General features: G+C 38.3%; 1 protein-coding gene and 1 long non-coding RNA gene across 2 annotated transcripts in view; one reads left to right on the forward strand and one right to left on the reverse strand.

Annotated features, from left to right (window-relative positions):
* The window catches only part of LOC148186209 (uncharacterized), a 132,220-nt gene that overhangs the window by 61,195 nt on the left and 53,888 nt on the right, over positions 1-17,137 (forward strand). The gene's annotated exons all lie outside the window — the stretch shown is intronic.
* LOC121960000 (transmembrane protein 132C) overlaps positions 1-17,137 on the reverse strand; it is a 190,105-nt gene that overhangs the window by 24,250 nt on the left and 148,718 nt on the right. The window contains exon 6 of the mRNA XM_042509583.2: positions 3,447-3,590. Coding sequence (XP_042365517.1) covers positions 3,447-3,590 — 144 coding nt within the window. The remainder of the gene's footprint in view (positions 1-3,446; positions 3,591-17,137) is intronic.

Below are 17,137 nucleotides of genomic sequence, written 5' to 3' on the forward strand. Positions count from 1 at the left end.
ATCATTAAATGACAACCTACTTGCTGTTGGCTATAATGTATGCCAGTAAATATCACAATTAAAAGACATGTGTTTTCTGTTTTAAAAAGTGCAAACATTGAAAGACAGCAAAAGTACCAAACCATCTTTTAAGTGGTTACATCTTAAGTATGATCTCGTGTGGGGAGTTTTTCCTCAGTTGATGTGTGGGTCTAAGGACAGAGGGAAAGCCACCAATATTTTCTAACAAGTTTGCCCGAACCAGCTGCGGGTTGACCTTTGCATCACTGGGACTCAGCCTACATGGGGCACCACTCCAGCTTCATGGTACCCTACATCTAGCAATTATTAGTATTCATCCGTCTTTAAAGTGTGGCTTAAAAATATTTTCTTGAAAAAAATGCAATATGTGATGCAAGTAGTTCTGAAAATAAGAAAAATAAATTTCTGACCTTGACCCTTTATTGGCTCCCGGTGACAGATTAGCTATGTCAAGCAACTTTCTACTGTATGTAACAAGATTATGTTCCTGCTGTGCAATAAGAATCATCTTGTTGGGCAATCAATTTGTGCTAATAATGTTATCTCACCCTGCCAAAATGGCAGTGATTAATCCGCTGATTGTTTTTTCAATAGATTAATGATTTGGTCTATAAAATGCCAGAAAAGAGTTTAATAGGGACACTCACATTTTCCCAGAGTGTAAGGCAGCAGCTTTAAATTGCTTGTTTTGTCTGTTTAGTTAAAAAAAAACAACCCAAAGATATTTCATATACTATCATGGAAGACAAAGCAAGAGCAAGAATTTGCATTTGAAAAGCTGCAACAAGAGAGTGATTAAGTAATTACCAAAAATGTTTTAGGTTAATTTTGTGTTGATTAACTAATCAGTTAATTTAGGCTTTGAAAGCAGGTTGTTGATAATGGACAAAAGATACAGTTTGCATTGCTGGAGTAAAATGAAGAAAAGCACTAGTCCATTACAATTTTAGGTTTGAGGTAGCATTCTTAGAGGTTGTTTTAGGGTAAGGTCATGATTGTCCATGCTGCGAACAGGACTTATTCCTCAAAATTTCAGTGAAACAGTAAGGGAAGATGTACATGCCTTTTGATCAAAAAAATGTTTTATTTTCAGTTTCCTTTGAAAATAGGGTGGAGAGAGGAGGGGTACCGCTTACTGTTCCAAAACTAGACGGGTGGGCAGGGGAGTATGCTACCGAGGTCAGCGTCACAATGTGTGGTACTACTTCAGTGGATAATTAAACCCTTTGAGAGATCTGCTTCTTCTTTTCTCTCTGATATGCATGTACGGTACACAGAAACACGCCAAATCAGCTCCTCAATATAACACAGACACACTCGCAACACTGTTCTTTTTCTTGCGCGCATACTCACAATTAAGGACAAACTGTTTATTTTCTTTATTTCTCTCACTTAAGTTTTTCTTCTTCTTTCGCACAATACAACAGAGACATGGCGAAGGGCATATCGGAATTTAAAGTTGCCACAGTTAAAAGCTCTATCTTTACATTAAGCCTTAACTTCACTGGATTATACTAGTGTTTTTGCATTTTTTAGATTAACAACAAATCCTCTGTAACATTTCCCAGCATTCAATAAGGCTCTAGATTAATTACCTAAGCTTTCAGAGAGCCAATGAAAATCAACTTACAGAGATTTGAAACTTGCTCCAGATAGGAAATCCATCAGGGTGAACATTTTGTCAGCTTTTATGGATTGTCAAAGTCATGTTATTGGCAAGTGGTAATGAAGTTGCAAACAGGGGCTGTTGAGAAAACTCTTCTTCTTGGTGCATACAGTCAGCTTTCAAACATCTTTAATGCAGGAAATGACCAAAATAACACTATGCTTTTCATAACATACTGTATATGTAAATGCAATAACATGTATTTATTTATCTATATTTTAGATTATCTGGAGTCAAGTAAAATTAACAGAAGCAGATTAGAGCTGCAATTTTGTCTAATATGAATCTGAGCTGCTGTCTTCTTGGATTTTGGCTCCTTCGTATCAGATGAGGAAGTACAGATGTAAGCTTACAAGATGATCAAAAACGAGCACAGTCTGGCACTACATTCTTTCTGTTCTTTTTTAAATAGCTTTTTTCAACAATTACTGTTACAAGTTTTTCATATCACGATCCTTCTCTCTAGAAATACCTCTTATGTTTGCAGTCTTTGACTCTACAGTAAAATCCCAATTTAAGTTAGATCGATTTTATTTATTTTATTTTATTTATAACAAATATTCCCTCCTTTTTACCAGGTGTCCTTTGTAGAAACAAGACACATGAAAGTGGCATTTAGATAAAATATTGCACTTAACTGTCAAAAACCCCCTGAAGTTATTTGTCTTGTATCCCAGGACATATACTGTTTCACATTAATAAATTCATTGTACAAGACAGCATTTAACCAAACAACATACCCATACTACAAACACCATGCCGTCAGTGATGTAGTGGTAGTTGATGAAGTACTTCCCAATGGCTTTTCTACTAATAGGTGGTTATACTGTAAATGGCTAGAAAAAGAGGTGGGTATACCCCATACACCTGCTTATACCAAAGTAAATACAATGTACAACAAATGAATCATTCCCTATTTAACCCAGATAAAAGAAGGCTACTTAACAGCCAAACTCTGATATGTTGACAGACTGAAGACCAAAGGCGTTATTTAACCTGTTCAGTCTTGTCTGATGGTACAAGCTGATATTCTTCAAATAAAGTGTCAGAGGGGTTGGACATTATATTCCCAGCCAGAGACAACATTCTTTTAGTATACTCAGTTTGGAAACCTGACTCAAGAATTTGAACCACACAGCTGCCTAGCCGATCTAGCTTTAGGCTGAACAGAGACAACTGTAACATGCAGTACATCCATACTAAATAAAACTCAAACTAAAACTAAAAACTTTATTATAGATTTTGAAAAGCAATAACAGGATGTGTTTGTTTGCTCCAAATAACCTTAGTCTCCTACGAAAGTTGTTATACCTTACTACTTTCTTTGACAAATCTGGATCTATTGAGGGAGGCCTGCCTAACTGGGCACAGAGAGGCATACACCTAAAAGCACAACCGAAGGAAAATGCTTTCTTTCAGCTGTTCAATGAGGACAGCTAATTGTCTGTGATTTCTTTTTTATATATAAAATTTCCAAGGTATTGATCTGTAACCCGAGGAGAAGCTCTCAATTTGTAGCTTACCATTTGACATGAAAAAAGAAAAGAAAAAGCCAAGCCCTATTTTGCTGGAGGGAAATGAGCACCTGCTTGCTAGACTAAAGTGCACAAACCATTTTCTACACCACAACTACTTTTTGTTCATTCTGCTCACCCACCCACGTTCCACTAGAAAGCTGGCCATGAAGCAGAAGACAATGAGGACAAATTGGAAAAAAAGTAAAACAAAAGTGGCTGCTCAAAACACATTCTCCATTTACCTTAATAACCTGTTCATCTGTTGACTTGCACTCCACTGACTCTGTTACATCAGAGACCGCTCCGTCTGTACCTACGGTGACCACCTTTACTGGTACAGCGACTGTTCGCCCATTGAGGACAGCTGTGTTGAGGATCTCATTGTCCTGCAAAAGAAAATAGAAACACACAGATCTGTTTAAGTGCTTACAAGATGGTAACTGATGGGACTTTTTTGGAAGTTAATATTGATTTATCAAATGAATGTCGCATAAAAGGCATTTTCTGATCTGACGTCCCCTGGTTAGCAGGACAACATTATATCAATTACATTATAACTAAACCCTGTTTAAAAAATAACTCAGTGTTATGATTGGAAACCACAAAGCTTAAAATTGAGTTAGGTTTTAATGAGCAAACACAACTTGGTTAGGAAAAGTCAAAGATCATGGTTTGGGTTAAAACCAGAGCCCGACTGATGTATCGGTCAGATGATTTCATTGGCTAATATTGGCCCATTACAGACATATCTGTATCAGATTACATGTTGTCTGATATGCACAATATGAAAAGTTTGTTTTTAACAGAACGTAATGCAGAAAAAGATGCTTAGTCATTCAGAATTATCAAATTCCCAATGGAGTTTACTGCTTCAGTGCACTGTTATTTTGACAATAAAGGTTATTGGTAAACTGTAAAATATCCTGCCTTGATTACATATCTTTGTCGCGAGTATTTGATACCTATATCTGAGGAATAATTGCATTGTATAATAGCATATATATCTCATATCAGTCGATTTATCAATATTGGATTTTTTTCCCCAAATATTCATATTGACATTGGTACATTGACATTAAAACTTCTACTTTGTTAAGGTTAGGAGACTGTCTTCGTCATGATTACAATAATCACCTGGCTAAGGTTCAGGAAACACTATGGTCATGTTAAACACTGGCGCCAGATGGAGCCACTGAATATGGTGTGGTACACCAAAACCAACAGCTATCACGGAATTTCAGAAATTCTATTATGCTGCTGTAGTAAATAAGTGAGTTGAAAATTTGTCAATATGAAGGTTAAGGAATCACATTCTAATATTTTTTTCCTATAGTTAATGTCACCTATTATCTGATTGTGCATAGACTAATACAGTCACAGTTAACATTTTGAGTTTTACAATAATCCTGTTTTAATGCATGTTGTATCTATACGTGCTAGGGAATTTATTGTTCTCCAAATAGGCTGGACGTCGTTTTACTGAAAAGGGCAAATATACAACTTTAATTAAGGAGTACATTTATTGTAAAAACAAAACATTTAATGGGAGCAAGCCTTCTTAAGTTCTGGGCAGGCTCATGGGTACTCTTTTTCACTCAGAAATCTTGAGGTGAGATTGTAAGGGACCCTTTGCCCATGCCAGTTGTTCCCTTGGCAAAATTCAGCCTAACTCTGAAGCATTTTTCATCCCTCCTTCTAACAAGCTTTGCCATCGTTGGCACAAATGGATGCCTTTGGTTGTCCAGTTTCACAAATACCACTACCTTTGCGTTAGCTTAAAAAATGAGCACCGCAGCCATGGCTGCCCTTGGGGGTGGCACTGTGTTTAAAAGATGAGTAGAAGGCAACACACACACACCACTTGCATTTTCTCCTTTGTGGTTCAGGAATTTCCCAGGAAGATTCATTTCCAAAGAAAAAAGTCGATTCCCGGACACACTTATCACCTCTGCATTGATTTATTTAAAACAAGTCAATGTTTAGGTCACAAGGACTTTTCTCTAGACATGTACTAATGATTAAAAGAAACTAATGTTGACTGTCGGTAGTAAATTGTCTGCTTTCTCAATGTTAAATGTTTTGCTGAGCCATCCACCCTGATCTCCTCTCTGTGCATACTTTGTGGCTCTATAATAATGTGACCCGGCTTCTTCCTTTGCTCCCGATGGACAGAGAGTCATAATTAATATGGCTGCTAGAGGGCTTACTACAGACTACATAGTTTTTGGGCATTTGCTGAAATTACTGAGTTGAGGATGACAGTGTCTAATTAAGACAGAGATTTAAATTACCCTCAGCATGTCTGTGCTGCAGTTTATTATATATTGATTCTGAAGTATCTGCAGTGAACTCATGCGACTGAATTATTTTTTATGTTAAAAATAAGTTTCAAAGTCATACTCTGTTATATGAGAAATGACTGTATACCATCTTGCTAGGACTAAGATACACTTATATTTCAGTGCATTCAGATTTCTGTTGGCCTTGTTTAGAAACATTCCTGGAATTAGGGGGAAGCAGATTGCCTTCATTAAAAGAGGAAAGATTTGCCTTCTAATGCTCAAACTTTACATTGTCCTGTTTACAATTTCTTCATGTGTTGAATATACACCCACAACAGCTGTGGACCTGTTTAGGCACTTTTTAAATGTTGCTATGTTACCTTAGCACAAACACAGAAAGGAGTTTTAACAGCAGAGTCCTTGTTACTACTCAGATTCATTGAGAGTGCAGCTTATTTCCACTAAATGTAACTGTATCACCTTGAGGTAAGGTACTTGAAGCACTAGGTGTCTCTAACTCCTAAATGAACATAATAAGTGTAATGATTGACTTTTATGAGTGGCAACACTTGTATTTGCTGCCATGAACAGGTAAAAATATTTATGTTCTTATTCACATTTTAAAACACTACTGACTATTACTAAAGGATGAAAGAGGAAAAGTAAAAGAAAATACAAATGTTTCACACAGGGGCAAAATTCAGCACACACACTTAAAATGACCTTAATGAATCACTTTAAGTGCAATAATAAAACAAAAGAACATAAACGGGAGTGGCAGCACAACAAAGAAGAAAAGGCCACACAAGCTTTTAGAAGTGTTTCAGAGAAGCACTGAGTCAGCTGAGGGGGAGGCTCTTTCATAGTGTTTGACCTAAAACAGCAAAATCTCAACCCCCCTGCTGTTTTCAAGCTGGACTGCAGGACATTTAACAGTATTTGTTGGCAGATTTGATGCATATTGGTGCAGTATATTAAGTTTAATATAAGAAATGTATAAGCAATACTGTATGTTTTACAGAACATGAATAGCAACATATGTAAAAATGAAATGCTGTTTCGTATTGGTCAGAAATGTTCCTCGCCACAAGTTAGACCTGCAAGTAACTATTTGTCAGATCTTGATTTCATATTATTTGGTCTGACCAACAGTCCAAAATATGTTCAATATATCTAATGTCATATCACACAAATAAACAGCAAGTCCTCACACTTTAGAAGCTGTAAGCGGCAAACATGTGCCATGTCTTTTTTTTTAAGTTATATACAATATATAATTATAATGTTAGTTAAATCAATGGATATTTATTAATTGTCTAATTGTTCTGCATTATTGAGATTTAATGTTTATTACATTAAATGCTTGTTGGTTACACAAAAACATGAAAAACTAAGGGATGCAGAATTAATCGAGATATGATCAAATAGCAATACGGCAAAATGCAATATATCCAAATCGCAGTAGCTGCAATGTTTAGATGAAGGTAAAATATGTCACATCATAGCAATCCTTTTATTTGAGCCCTGAGTAGCTTGGAGCCACTGGCTTCAAGCAGACAGAAGGCGTGTGCTATAGAGGTAGAGCTCCATCCAGTGCAACCCGAATGACATCACTTTAAGACATTTATCACATTTTTGTGCAGCTCCCTCTGGAGCCACAACAGACTTTACACATTTTTTTGCACAAATGCAGCGGTGCACCTCAAGACCTACAACCAGACGTTGATGTGTAAAATGGTGTAGGTCCCTTTTAATGAACTGTTTACACTGAAGTCAGATCGCACAACATTTGTTTGAGGTTTTTCCAGCCGTCCCTCTTTACTCCTCTCAAGTGGAAAAACCTGACAACTTTGACAATAAGAATTGATGTCAAATTGCAGGCATTTAAAAGATATCACAAGATGCACTTGAGAGTTGAAAGCCTTATAGACGAGCAGGAAGGAGATAATGAGATCAATTAAGACAACGTCTGGTAATCCTTGAGCTCTCGGTGTGTTGGTTGTACAGAGGATATACTATAACAGTGGATCCTGCTCATCACAGCTTAGTTTCAATAAAAAACTACTAAGAGGCCTAAACCTTTAAAAGACAAAGAGAAACTGGTCTCCAGATAGCTCTTTGTTCATCAAAACCAGTGCCTCTCTGTTGTCTTTGTTTCTTCACCCTGATGCTCCTTTTGAGAAAAAAAAAATCTATCATTTAAAGCTCCACTGTAGATGAAGGAATTCCAAGCCCATTAATAGGAGGTCTTCGCTACCTTGTTTCTTTCTCTTGTGCATCACTTTTTTCTGTTTTCTGAAAGCTCTCTCTGACATCTGTTTGGAAATGATTTCATTTAGAGTGTCAGTACTATGAGACACTCCTTGAAGAATGCAAAAATAGAGACTTTGCCTCTACTGAAGATGGCAATTTTTAGTATATTGCTTTCTCCTTTTATTTTAAGACCCCAAATCTTAAATAATGCTAACAACAGTCACACAGCAGGCTGGTGTTTAGTAAACAGGATTCCCACGGTCATGGAAAAACGTGAAATGTAATGGAATTTCACAATCACATTTCCCAGGCCTGGAAAAGTCACGGAATTGGTCAAAATCATTAAAAGTTTTGGGAAAGTCATGGAATTTTGTTGTTTATAAAGAAATTGTTAGAATAATCTTCCGAGGATAACCTTCCACATAATGTTACATAATAGCAAGTCAGTTTCTGTAGCTGTCGATGTAATGTAGCTCTAATATGCATCTATGTGACACATTTTGTTTACTATAGGGACGGATTCATAATTCTCTCCCTGGGTTTGTCTCTCCCTTCCTGCATGCCAGCTTGCTGAAATGATGTCTGAATAGAGTTGATAGAGAAAATGCCTTTTACGTGAGGCATTCGGGCATTGGGTCCTTTGAAAGTCATGGAAAAGTTTTGAAATTATGTTCATAAAAATATATGGGAACCCTGAAAGAAAGAAAATCAAAGAAAAAAGTCTAAATTCCTCTGAAATGTGAGGAGCTCATGAAATGTGCAAAATGTAGAAAACTTATCTAATCACCATCTTTTTGGGTAAAAAGGTCAGGAAAAATAGTGTACTAAAGTAAGATTTCCTCCATTATTAGTGAAAGCACAATCTCTGAGAGAGGACTAAAAAAAAAACCTGAGCCTCACTCTGACACACAGTGTTAATAACTCTCCTCCACGGCTTTCATTAAGGCAGGGCCTTTTAAATGAACAATGCCATCCAATTGCACCTTTTCACTCAGGTTTCAAGGGAGATATTGTCATGCCTTGAACATTTACTTTTAAACTCACCTAGGCAAGAATGCGCACAGTCAAACGAGAGCTTTTCACACATGTTCCCATAATTCAAATCACTATCATCATTTTACCACAAATATTTTTCACAGCGTCTGTTGATGTGTTTGGTCTGCCATGTGGGGTGCAAAATCTGTTCCTGGAAATTAGGGGCAGGCAGGGGAGAAATGAGGTATTTTGGTAAAAGTGAGCTATTTAGTGCTATTCTCTACATAATTAATGCAAAATGATTAGGCTGACATCATCCAAACTTGTGGGCAAACCCCATCACATGGAAATGTCATTTTTTGTGTTACTACACTGCTTTGTTAACTCCATTGTTATGGCAATGTTATTGCTGACTGAGTTATGTTCATATATGACACCTCTTTTAGGTAATGAAACACAACATTCATGTACCATGTAAACTTCAGAGGAGGTGGCCGGGTATGTGGGCGTACAAAGTGTCCGCTCCAGACTCCCGTCTTTGGTTTGGATGACAAAGCACTTTGGTTATGAAAAGGGTTAGGGTTTAGAAATTAGATTAAATGTTGATTAAAAGAAATACTGTAGTCACTACGACTTGATTCTGTATTGCAAAATGCCTATTCTGGCAGAAAACAACTAAATTATGCTGTCAGTAAACATTTTGTTGAATATCTTCAACCTGTCTTATTCCAAAGTCGTCAAATACAGCTGCTTGGCCAGTCATTTCCACGTCAGATACTGACGAAAAAAACCCATCTTTTTGCGGTGCCTCCAGGCGGCGTCAACTTCTAAGGTCACAGAACAGCATCAGTTTGAAACAGCACTGGACAAAAACGAAATTTAGGCATGTGGAAAGTCCCCATTTTGGTGGTTGTGTCCAACAAACCCACGAGCCCAGTGCTCGCTACTCGTGATATTGTGGAGCCAAACCATGATGTTTTTTTTCCCCTAAACCTTATCACATTCTTTTGTTGCCTAAAACTAGCCAAATGTTTATAACCCTAGCCACCCACATTTGTGACACCTCAACATAAACATAAATACGAGGTGTTTCACCAACATTGTGCTTTTGAAAAATATTTTTTGTATCTTATGATCAGAAACTGTACATTTCCTGTGAAAGCCGCAGTAAATTTGAGAAGATACATCGCATGTAACAGGCGTAAATTGACATGGCGTCCGAGAATGTCAACAGCAGACTCAGGAGGATACCTAGTATGTCACATGTAGACCTCAAAAGTCCACTTAACATGTGGCAATATGTGATAATATTCGGCAACTTGCCAGGCACATTATTAAGCAACATTTCCATATTATGTTAATAGAAAATGTAATTGCTCAGCTTCAAGTTTCTCTTGAAACTTATTCGCTGTTTCAGATTAGTTGTATATAACCATAATTTCTGTGAGGCAGGGCTTCCAGGACAAAGGGTAGATGTGTCTCTCAACTTGAATTTTAAAGGGTATTTCTCACAATATATTAATATTACATTTACGCACACTGTATGCTATAAAGCCCCTGCTCGCCATCTGAGAGCTTAACATTACCTCTTGTCCCTGTTCCTCTATGAACAATGAACATCTTTGTTCATGATCACACGTTAGGACAGAATGTGCAGTCTCTGAAGACAAATCTGTGCCGATGTTAAGTGTTCTCTGTGTGTTTTATGCATCTATCTAAGTGTGATGGACAATGTCTTTTCACCTAATGAGCTGTTAACACAGGAACAACACTATGAAAAGGGAGGTGTTAATTAGCTTTGACGTATGTAATGGAGACTGTTGGTGCCACAAAGAAATGAATAAAGAGTGAGCTGAGATATGATACACATGATCATAAACATACAATTTCTTGAAAAGAATTAAGTGAAATTTAGAGAGACAGCTGGAGTGACGGATGAGGCACAAAAGACAAGTTTTTTTTTTCTTTTAATGAAATCCGCCTACCTCTCATTTCCTGGCTTCCTAATACCCTCCTGAGGTTATGAAGGGCTTAAATCCATGTCTTATTCATGGAGCCTATTTGTACACAATTCAGATAAACTCTCATGCCCGAAAATGGCTGTGTTATTAGCCTACGCACACACATATGATTAATATATACACAAACCCACACATATGTATACACACGCACAAGCACAAACACGCCCTTGCTGGCCAGCTCATAAAAAAAAAGAGGCATAGCTCTCTCCTCACGCAGCAGCTTATCTTAACAACCTCTCATTGCAGTCCAGAGAAGAGAGCGAGAAAAGAGAAGAAAGACGGCGAGAGAGGGAAGAATCGATAAAAGGCCATTACGCTTCTGTGCAGCCGGGGGTAAAAGGGTGGAGTGTGTGGGGGCTGATATGGTTGTGGATGAATGATGTGTGAGGTAGCAGACAACCTACAGAGGCACCTTTTTAGAGAATAGTCACTGTATGTGGACGTCAGCAAACTCAAGGACAAGACAGTGTTGTGGGAAATCAAAGGTAAAAAAAAAACAACTGTGTGCAACATGTTCTTGAGATCTGGTGACTATAGTTGGTGTTTCAAATCACTTTGGATTTTTCTCCCAGTTTGCATGAACGCATTTTAATCTGGAAACTGAAGACACTATAATAAACTATTGGGGTCAGGCATGGATTGACTGAGGATTGAGGATTTTGACTCATCACAGGCCACCCTATCCATGCAAACCACTTATTTAACCATATTTGTTAATTTTAATGATAGTTTTCTTTCATTTTATTTGTTAGATCATAAACAGTATTCATTCACCCAGGATTTTCCCAATGACTAATTTACATGTCTGAATATAAGTTTAAATTGAGACTATTTGACTAATCTAGAACGCTCTGAAAACCGAAAAAATTTAGCACAATCTATGACATTGTCCAAAAAATATTGCTTTTGTATGAGAGCCATTAAGAACTTATACTCACTTATACTCCCTACTCTGACCTACTCTGCCTTTCATTGGCTTACCCTGCCATTCTTATTCTAACCACGACCAATCCTGTCAGGTTATATCCAGAGATTGATAAATATGTACATATGGGTGTTGTTTTTTGTTAAAATATATTATTTATTCAGATATTTTTAATTAGTTTTATTAGTTTTGAGGTAGTTTTTTGGGGCTTAAGTCTTAATGTCGTTGCCTATAGAGGCTTAGCAGGTGTATTTAAAAGCGTCGTGTTGTGAAATGAGTCAGGAGTCAGACACTGGAGGGCAGCACCGTAACCTAAGTTAACTACTGCAGGTACATCCCGTCGAACCAGCTGTGCTGACACACCGATTTAACTAGGTGACTAGTTAAATAGTTTTTGTTTTTGTGTGTGTGATTTCTGGAGAGCGGATGAAAATCGACGGCGACCTTCAGAAAGTGAATTAATAGCCTAGAGATTTTCAACCATCAAGTTCTTCTACTTTCTGCCTGAACTTGAGAGGCGGAGAAGGCACAGAGAGCACGGACAACTAAACTCCAATTTCCTGCTTTATTAATAACCAATGAAGGCAGCACACACTAGCCAATCAGAAGGAGACTAGGAAACAATCTATAAAGGTGGGACTCTGGTTTGGTTTAGGCAAGAAAATGTATTGTGGCTAGGTTAAACAAAAAGAAACAAGGTGACAACGTTAACATAAATGACTCAAAGATCAGTCAGAGTTCGGTGGTTTTGGACACCAGTCTACCAGAGTGAAAGTCCCAGTGACAGCCCTTTGTTTTGTGATCCACCCACTGCCCTAACCTGCCTCCTTACTGGGCCGCTTCCTCATCTACTCCAATCAGCGCATGGTCTTGTTAACGCAGCCTTCCAAAGCCCGTTCTTATTACGAAGTCATCAAATAGCTCCGCTTTGTCAGTAATAGGCATAAGATACCGATGCCAAAAGCCACTTTTCGCGGCAGTGTCATATGCCGTCGGGTGGCATCAGTTTGTAAAACTGCAGAATGGAACCTTTAAACAGTGTTATGATATATCGCTGATCAGCCAGATGGTACCTGGCATGGCAGTTTGATTCGGCGCCGGGCGGCATCAGTTGATAACATGGCCAGACAGAACCTAAAACGCCGCTGTACTGCGTCAGGTTGTAACAGAGAGTCTGGTATCCCAGAACATCAACAGCAGATGCAGGACAATACCTACAGTGTAATATATAGATGCAAAATTCCACTGACAAAGTGGCAATATGTGATGACTTGGCATAAGATCGTGTTGAAAATACGTGGGCTATGCATTACTTATGATCATGAGGTATTTGTACATTTTGGGTGCATTATCTTTTGTAGAAAAGTATGAACAGTGCATAAAAACAGCCTTTTAATAGAAAGCAGAATTTGCCAGGCATTACATTTCCCTCAAAACATATTTGCTCTTCAGAAGTTAGTTGTATATTAATGTAGTTGCTAGAAGTCACTGCTGGCTCTGTGTAGCAATAATGATGCCAATGACAGTTGCTGTCTACTCAGCATTTACCTTATTTATCATGTTTACGGCATGCAGCTTTTGTTTGTGAACACAAACTTAACCAGAACTAAAAGGCAACAACAAATCCATACATGTTGTTGAAGCAGACGTGTACCCAACTATATGTGTGTGAAGCATCGCTACATTTTATCCTGTATCAGAGGCTGTGTATTGTAAGCTCAAGAGGGGAGAAAGGGAAAAGACAGGGAGACATGGGAGATATGTTTAGCTTATCAGGGCCCTCAGTAAACACTGCTTAACACTGGCCAGCAATTTATTATTCATTGACTGAACAGATGCCTCAGACCCACAAAGAACCACAGCTCCACCATTCACTAACCAGCTGTGATTGACTGTAACCTCACAGGTCCTGTGCTGTGTCGGCCTACAGCGCTTGTGAGTTGGATTTATATTGCCACTGCAGCACTCTCAGCTATTCACTTCATATCAATTATCAATAAAAAAGTCTATTCCCCACAGCATCTATACAGTGTCCCTCCTGCCACTCACATACGGGTACATCCGAACATCTCACAGCCTTATAGCGGGAGATAAAATGAAAGCAAGGGCAGGGGAATCAACACCTCTAAAGGATTTTTAAAAAAAAAGAAATGGTGATACAACAGCAGGGGAGAGCAGTGTTCATAGAATATAATCTTTTTATGGTTATGGTTTGGGAAAAAGGCACAGGAGCCAAGTTATTCTGCAGTGCGACGTCGAGAGAAGCTGGAGCAAGGTGCTGATAAGTGAAATGACGAGGTATGCGATAGAACAGGGCAGAAAAAGATAAAAAATTACTTTTTCTTTTTTCCATGAATGAGGAAGATGTCAGTCATTTTATGTGTTGAACTTTTTTAATTACAGAGAACTTTGAAGTGTTGAGTGTGGATAAATAAAATATACCTCATTTACAGAATCATTTGCAGGATCTTGTCCCTTTTGCACGTACACTTAAAAAAAAAGAATGTTGGTTGAATCTTAATTTAAAAAAAGCTGAATAATCAACTGTGTGTCTCCACTGATATAACACAATTGGCAAAGCAGCTGTAATTGCAGTATTTGCAAATAAAGAGTTGGGGGCAGTTTGGGGGCATTTTGCCATGACCAGGAGTAAGAAATACTATTATTGATTATTAAATCAGGACCTGCGGTGATTTATACTCCCCTCATTAATTAGATATTGACTTATTACGTAACTTATTGGCCTGACAATCTGTTAGATTTTGTTATTGTGTAGCTCTGAATACTTTTAGTGAGATTAAATATTAAGCCTGCCTTGTTTTTCCCTTCTCATACTTTCTCACTCTTTAACATCCGCAGAGGAAATGCCAAAGTCAGCGGTGGTAAATCGGCTGCCCCTGATAAAGCCTGTCCATATTCTGAGGGCTCCTCTCCTGTTTCTGGGGGCCATTTGATTAGAATAAGCCAGCCAAGCTGCGCTGTGCTGAACCCTGGCCCCAGCAGGCCGAAGAGAAGACTCTCAAGCCAGACTGACAGAGCGGGGGAAAGGGTGATGGAAGGCAAGCCAGCAAAAAATAAACAAACACACAACAACAAATTACAGAATGGACAGGCTTAGCTTCAAAGTAAAGCCTGACTGACATACATAGAAGCTGCATCCTGGGCCAGAGAGGGAAGAGAGAGATGTTGGGTGGCAGGAGTGAAATAAAGTTTGTGTGAATGCAGCACAGAAGACATGAACACAGTGTGTGTGTTATTCACCCAGGGAGTGTTGCTCTTCCTCTGCAACACTGCCTCATGCCCACAGTTACGAACAAGCACACTTAGAAGGTGCCATGGCTCGTACTCCGACTGCAGAGGAGCAAATAAGGGTTGTCTGAATTGCTCAAAGGCAGCTTGGCAGGGGCAAGCTTTGTGTTTCTAATGTGTGTAGGAATCCAAACTGAGTGTGGATGTTCACATTTATGAGCACATGTTCTCGTAATGATAGATTTACAGCTATCAGGTGGACAGAAATGTGACTTAGAGTTCATGTTAATGTTGCTTCATATGTGCAGGACTTGTATATAAGAAACTATTTGCTTACAAGTTACCCATCTAACTTAAGATATGATTCATTTATCCATGTTGTGCTCATAGCTTGTAAAAACGGTTAATTCGGGCTGAAACACTTTGTTGATTTAAGGAAATCAGCAGGACATTAATGGAACTATATTGATAATCAATCAGTCACTTTATTATTTGTTATTATTATTATTCACTCATTATTTTTTGCTGTAGTCCATCACATTCTTGTTCCAACTTATCAAAAACCTGTGCTTGGTCAGTGGCCCTACCAAAAATTTGACCCTTTAGGTACCCATCCAGTGGAAACGCTGATTGATACCATTTTCTCACATTTTATAAACAAAACAACCAGTTGATTATTGAGAAAATAACTGACAGATTAATTGCTAAAGAAAGTATAGCTAGTTGCAGCCCCTTTTCTTTGTTTTATAGACCAAATGATTAATTCATTGCTCAAGAAAATAATCAGCACATTAATCAACAGTGAAGACTATTGTCATTTACAGCCCTAATATAAATATAAGATAATATATTGGTCAGTAAGTGAAAAGGAAGGTAGTAAGACAAGCAGTGCAGAAATGCCAACGATAAGTTTGAGGTATTTTAGAAATAGTGTCACCATTATCTAAGGGATGCTTATCAAAAAAATTGTATTGGTTTATGTTAAACAAATACTGCTGGTATCAGCCTCACTGTGGTATCAGTCTGGGAGAGAGACGCACAAAAAGAAAAACACAGCTTTCTAAAATAAATTGTTGTTGGGTTGAACTAAGTTTTCTTATTTTAATCTTTCTCTCCGTCTATCTCTCTGTCTCTCTCTCAGACTTGCAGTATATAGGATAACCAAGAGCAGAGATAAGGAACGCACTTGATGCATAAGGCTTAATACACCAGGGGTAAGAGCGTAAAGGGGAGAATTAATGCTCTCAAAATGCACAGGAGAAACATATAGCAGTGAATCAGAGGCCCATATATACACAAGAGGACTTAATTAAGCTATAAGGGGCATTATGGCCACATGCAGATGGCTAATGCTGCCTTGAGGACACTTAGCATGCTGGTGGATAGCCTCACTGCACAGCCTATTAGTGCTCTGCCGGGCCATTTCCAAATACAGTTCCTGACAGCGTGACAGTGTGACTGATGACAGCCTGCTTGAATTCCTCTGGCTGGCCCTGATGCTGCGATAGCGCTATGTGTGTAAATTACAGATATGAGGACTGCTCTCTGTTTTGACTTATTTGTTGGTCTGTGACTGTAGAGGACACAACTTCTAACAAATTGTGCTGTCATTGCTGCTTCAGTCCATCACTCTCGTCTGTTGCTGAGTCAATATGGAGAAAGCTGCATTTGGCCAAACTCTAATTATTCTCGACAAAGGCGCTCACCCGTGACCATAAAAAAAAAAAAAAATTGAGCTTTCTGCTAATGGCTCTGATTATAATGTTATGGGACTGTGGGAACAAAGCTAATGTTATTGAGTTTGAGACGGAGTGAGTTGTTTCAGAGGCTATGAATAAAATGCTAATGATAGCATTTGGGATGTACTGTAAGGAGCTATGGGGGCCGTACTATCTCTTCTAATGAGCCGAAAGAGAGATGCAGCATGGCAAGAGATGGAGATCAAAAATTCATGGGAGGATGCAGTGAAAGTCCCTCGGTTGGCATGTTCTCTGCATGTACTGTCTTTTAAGCTTAGGAATGAAACACTTTCACCATCCTGCTTCCATCCTCCTTGTTGGTTCTGAATTGATGATATTGCTTTTTTGGCAGAATATCATAGACAGGCAGTTGTTTTTGGGATGGCATTCACAGTTTCAGTTTATAATATTTTAGTAATGTTCACTTTGAAAATGGTCAAATTGGTTTGATTTTAAGCCAAAAATCAGACCAGACTGGTAAACCAAATT

The sequence above is a fragment of the Plectropomus leopardus genome, chromosome 20 (genome assembly GCF_026936395.1).
Source record: "Plectropomus leopardus strain MGB_pleo_1.0 chromosome 20, ASM2693639v1, whole genome shotgun sequence".
NCBI classification, from domain to species: Eukaryota; Metazoa; Chordata; class Actinopteri; order Perciformes; family Serranidae; genus Plectropomus; species Plectropomus leopardus.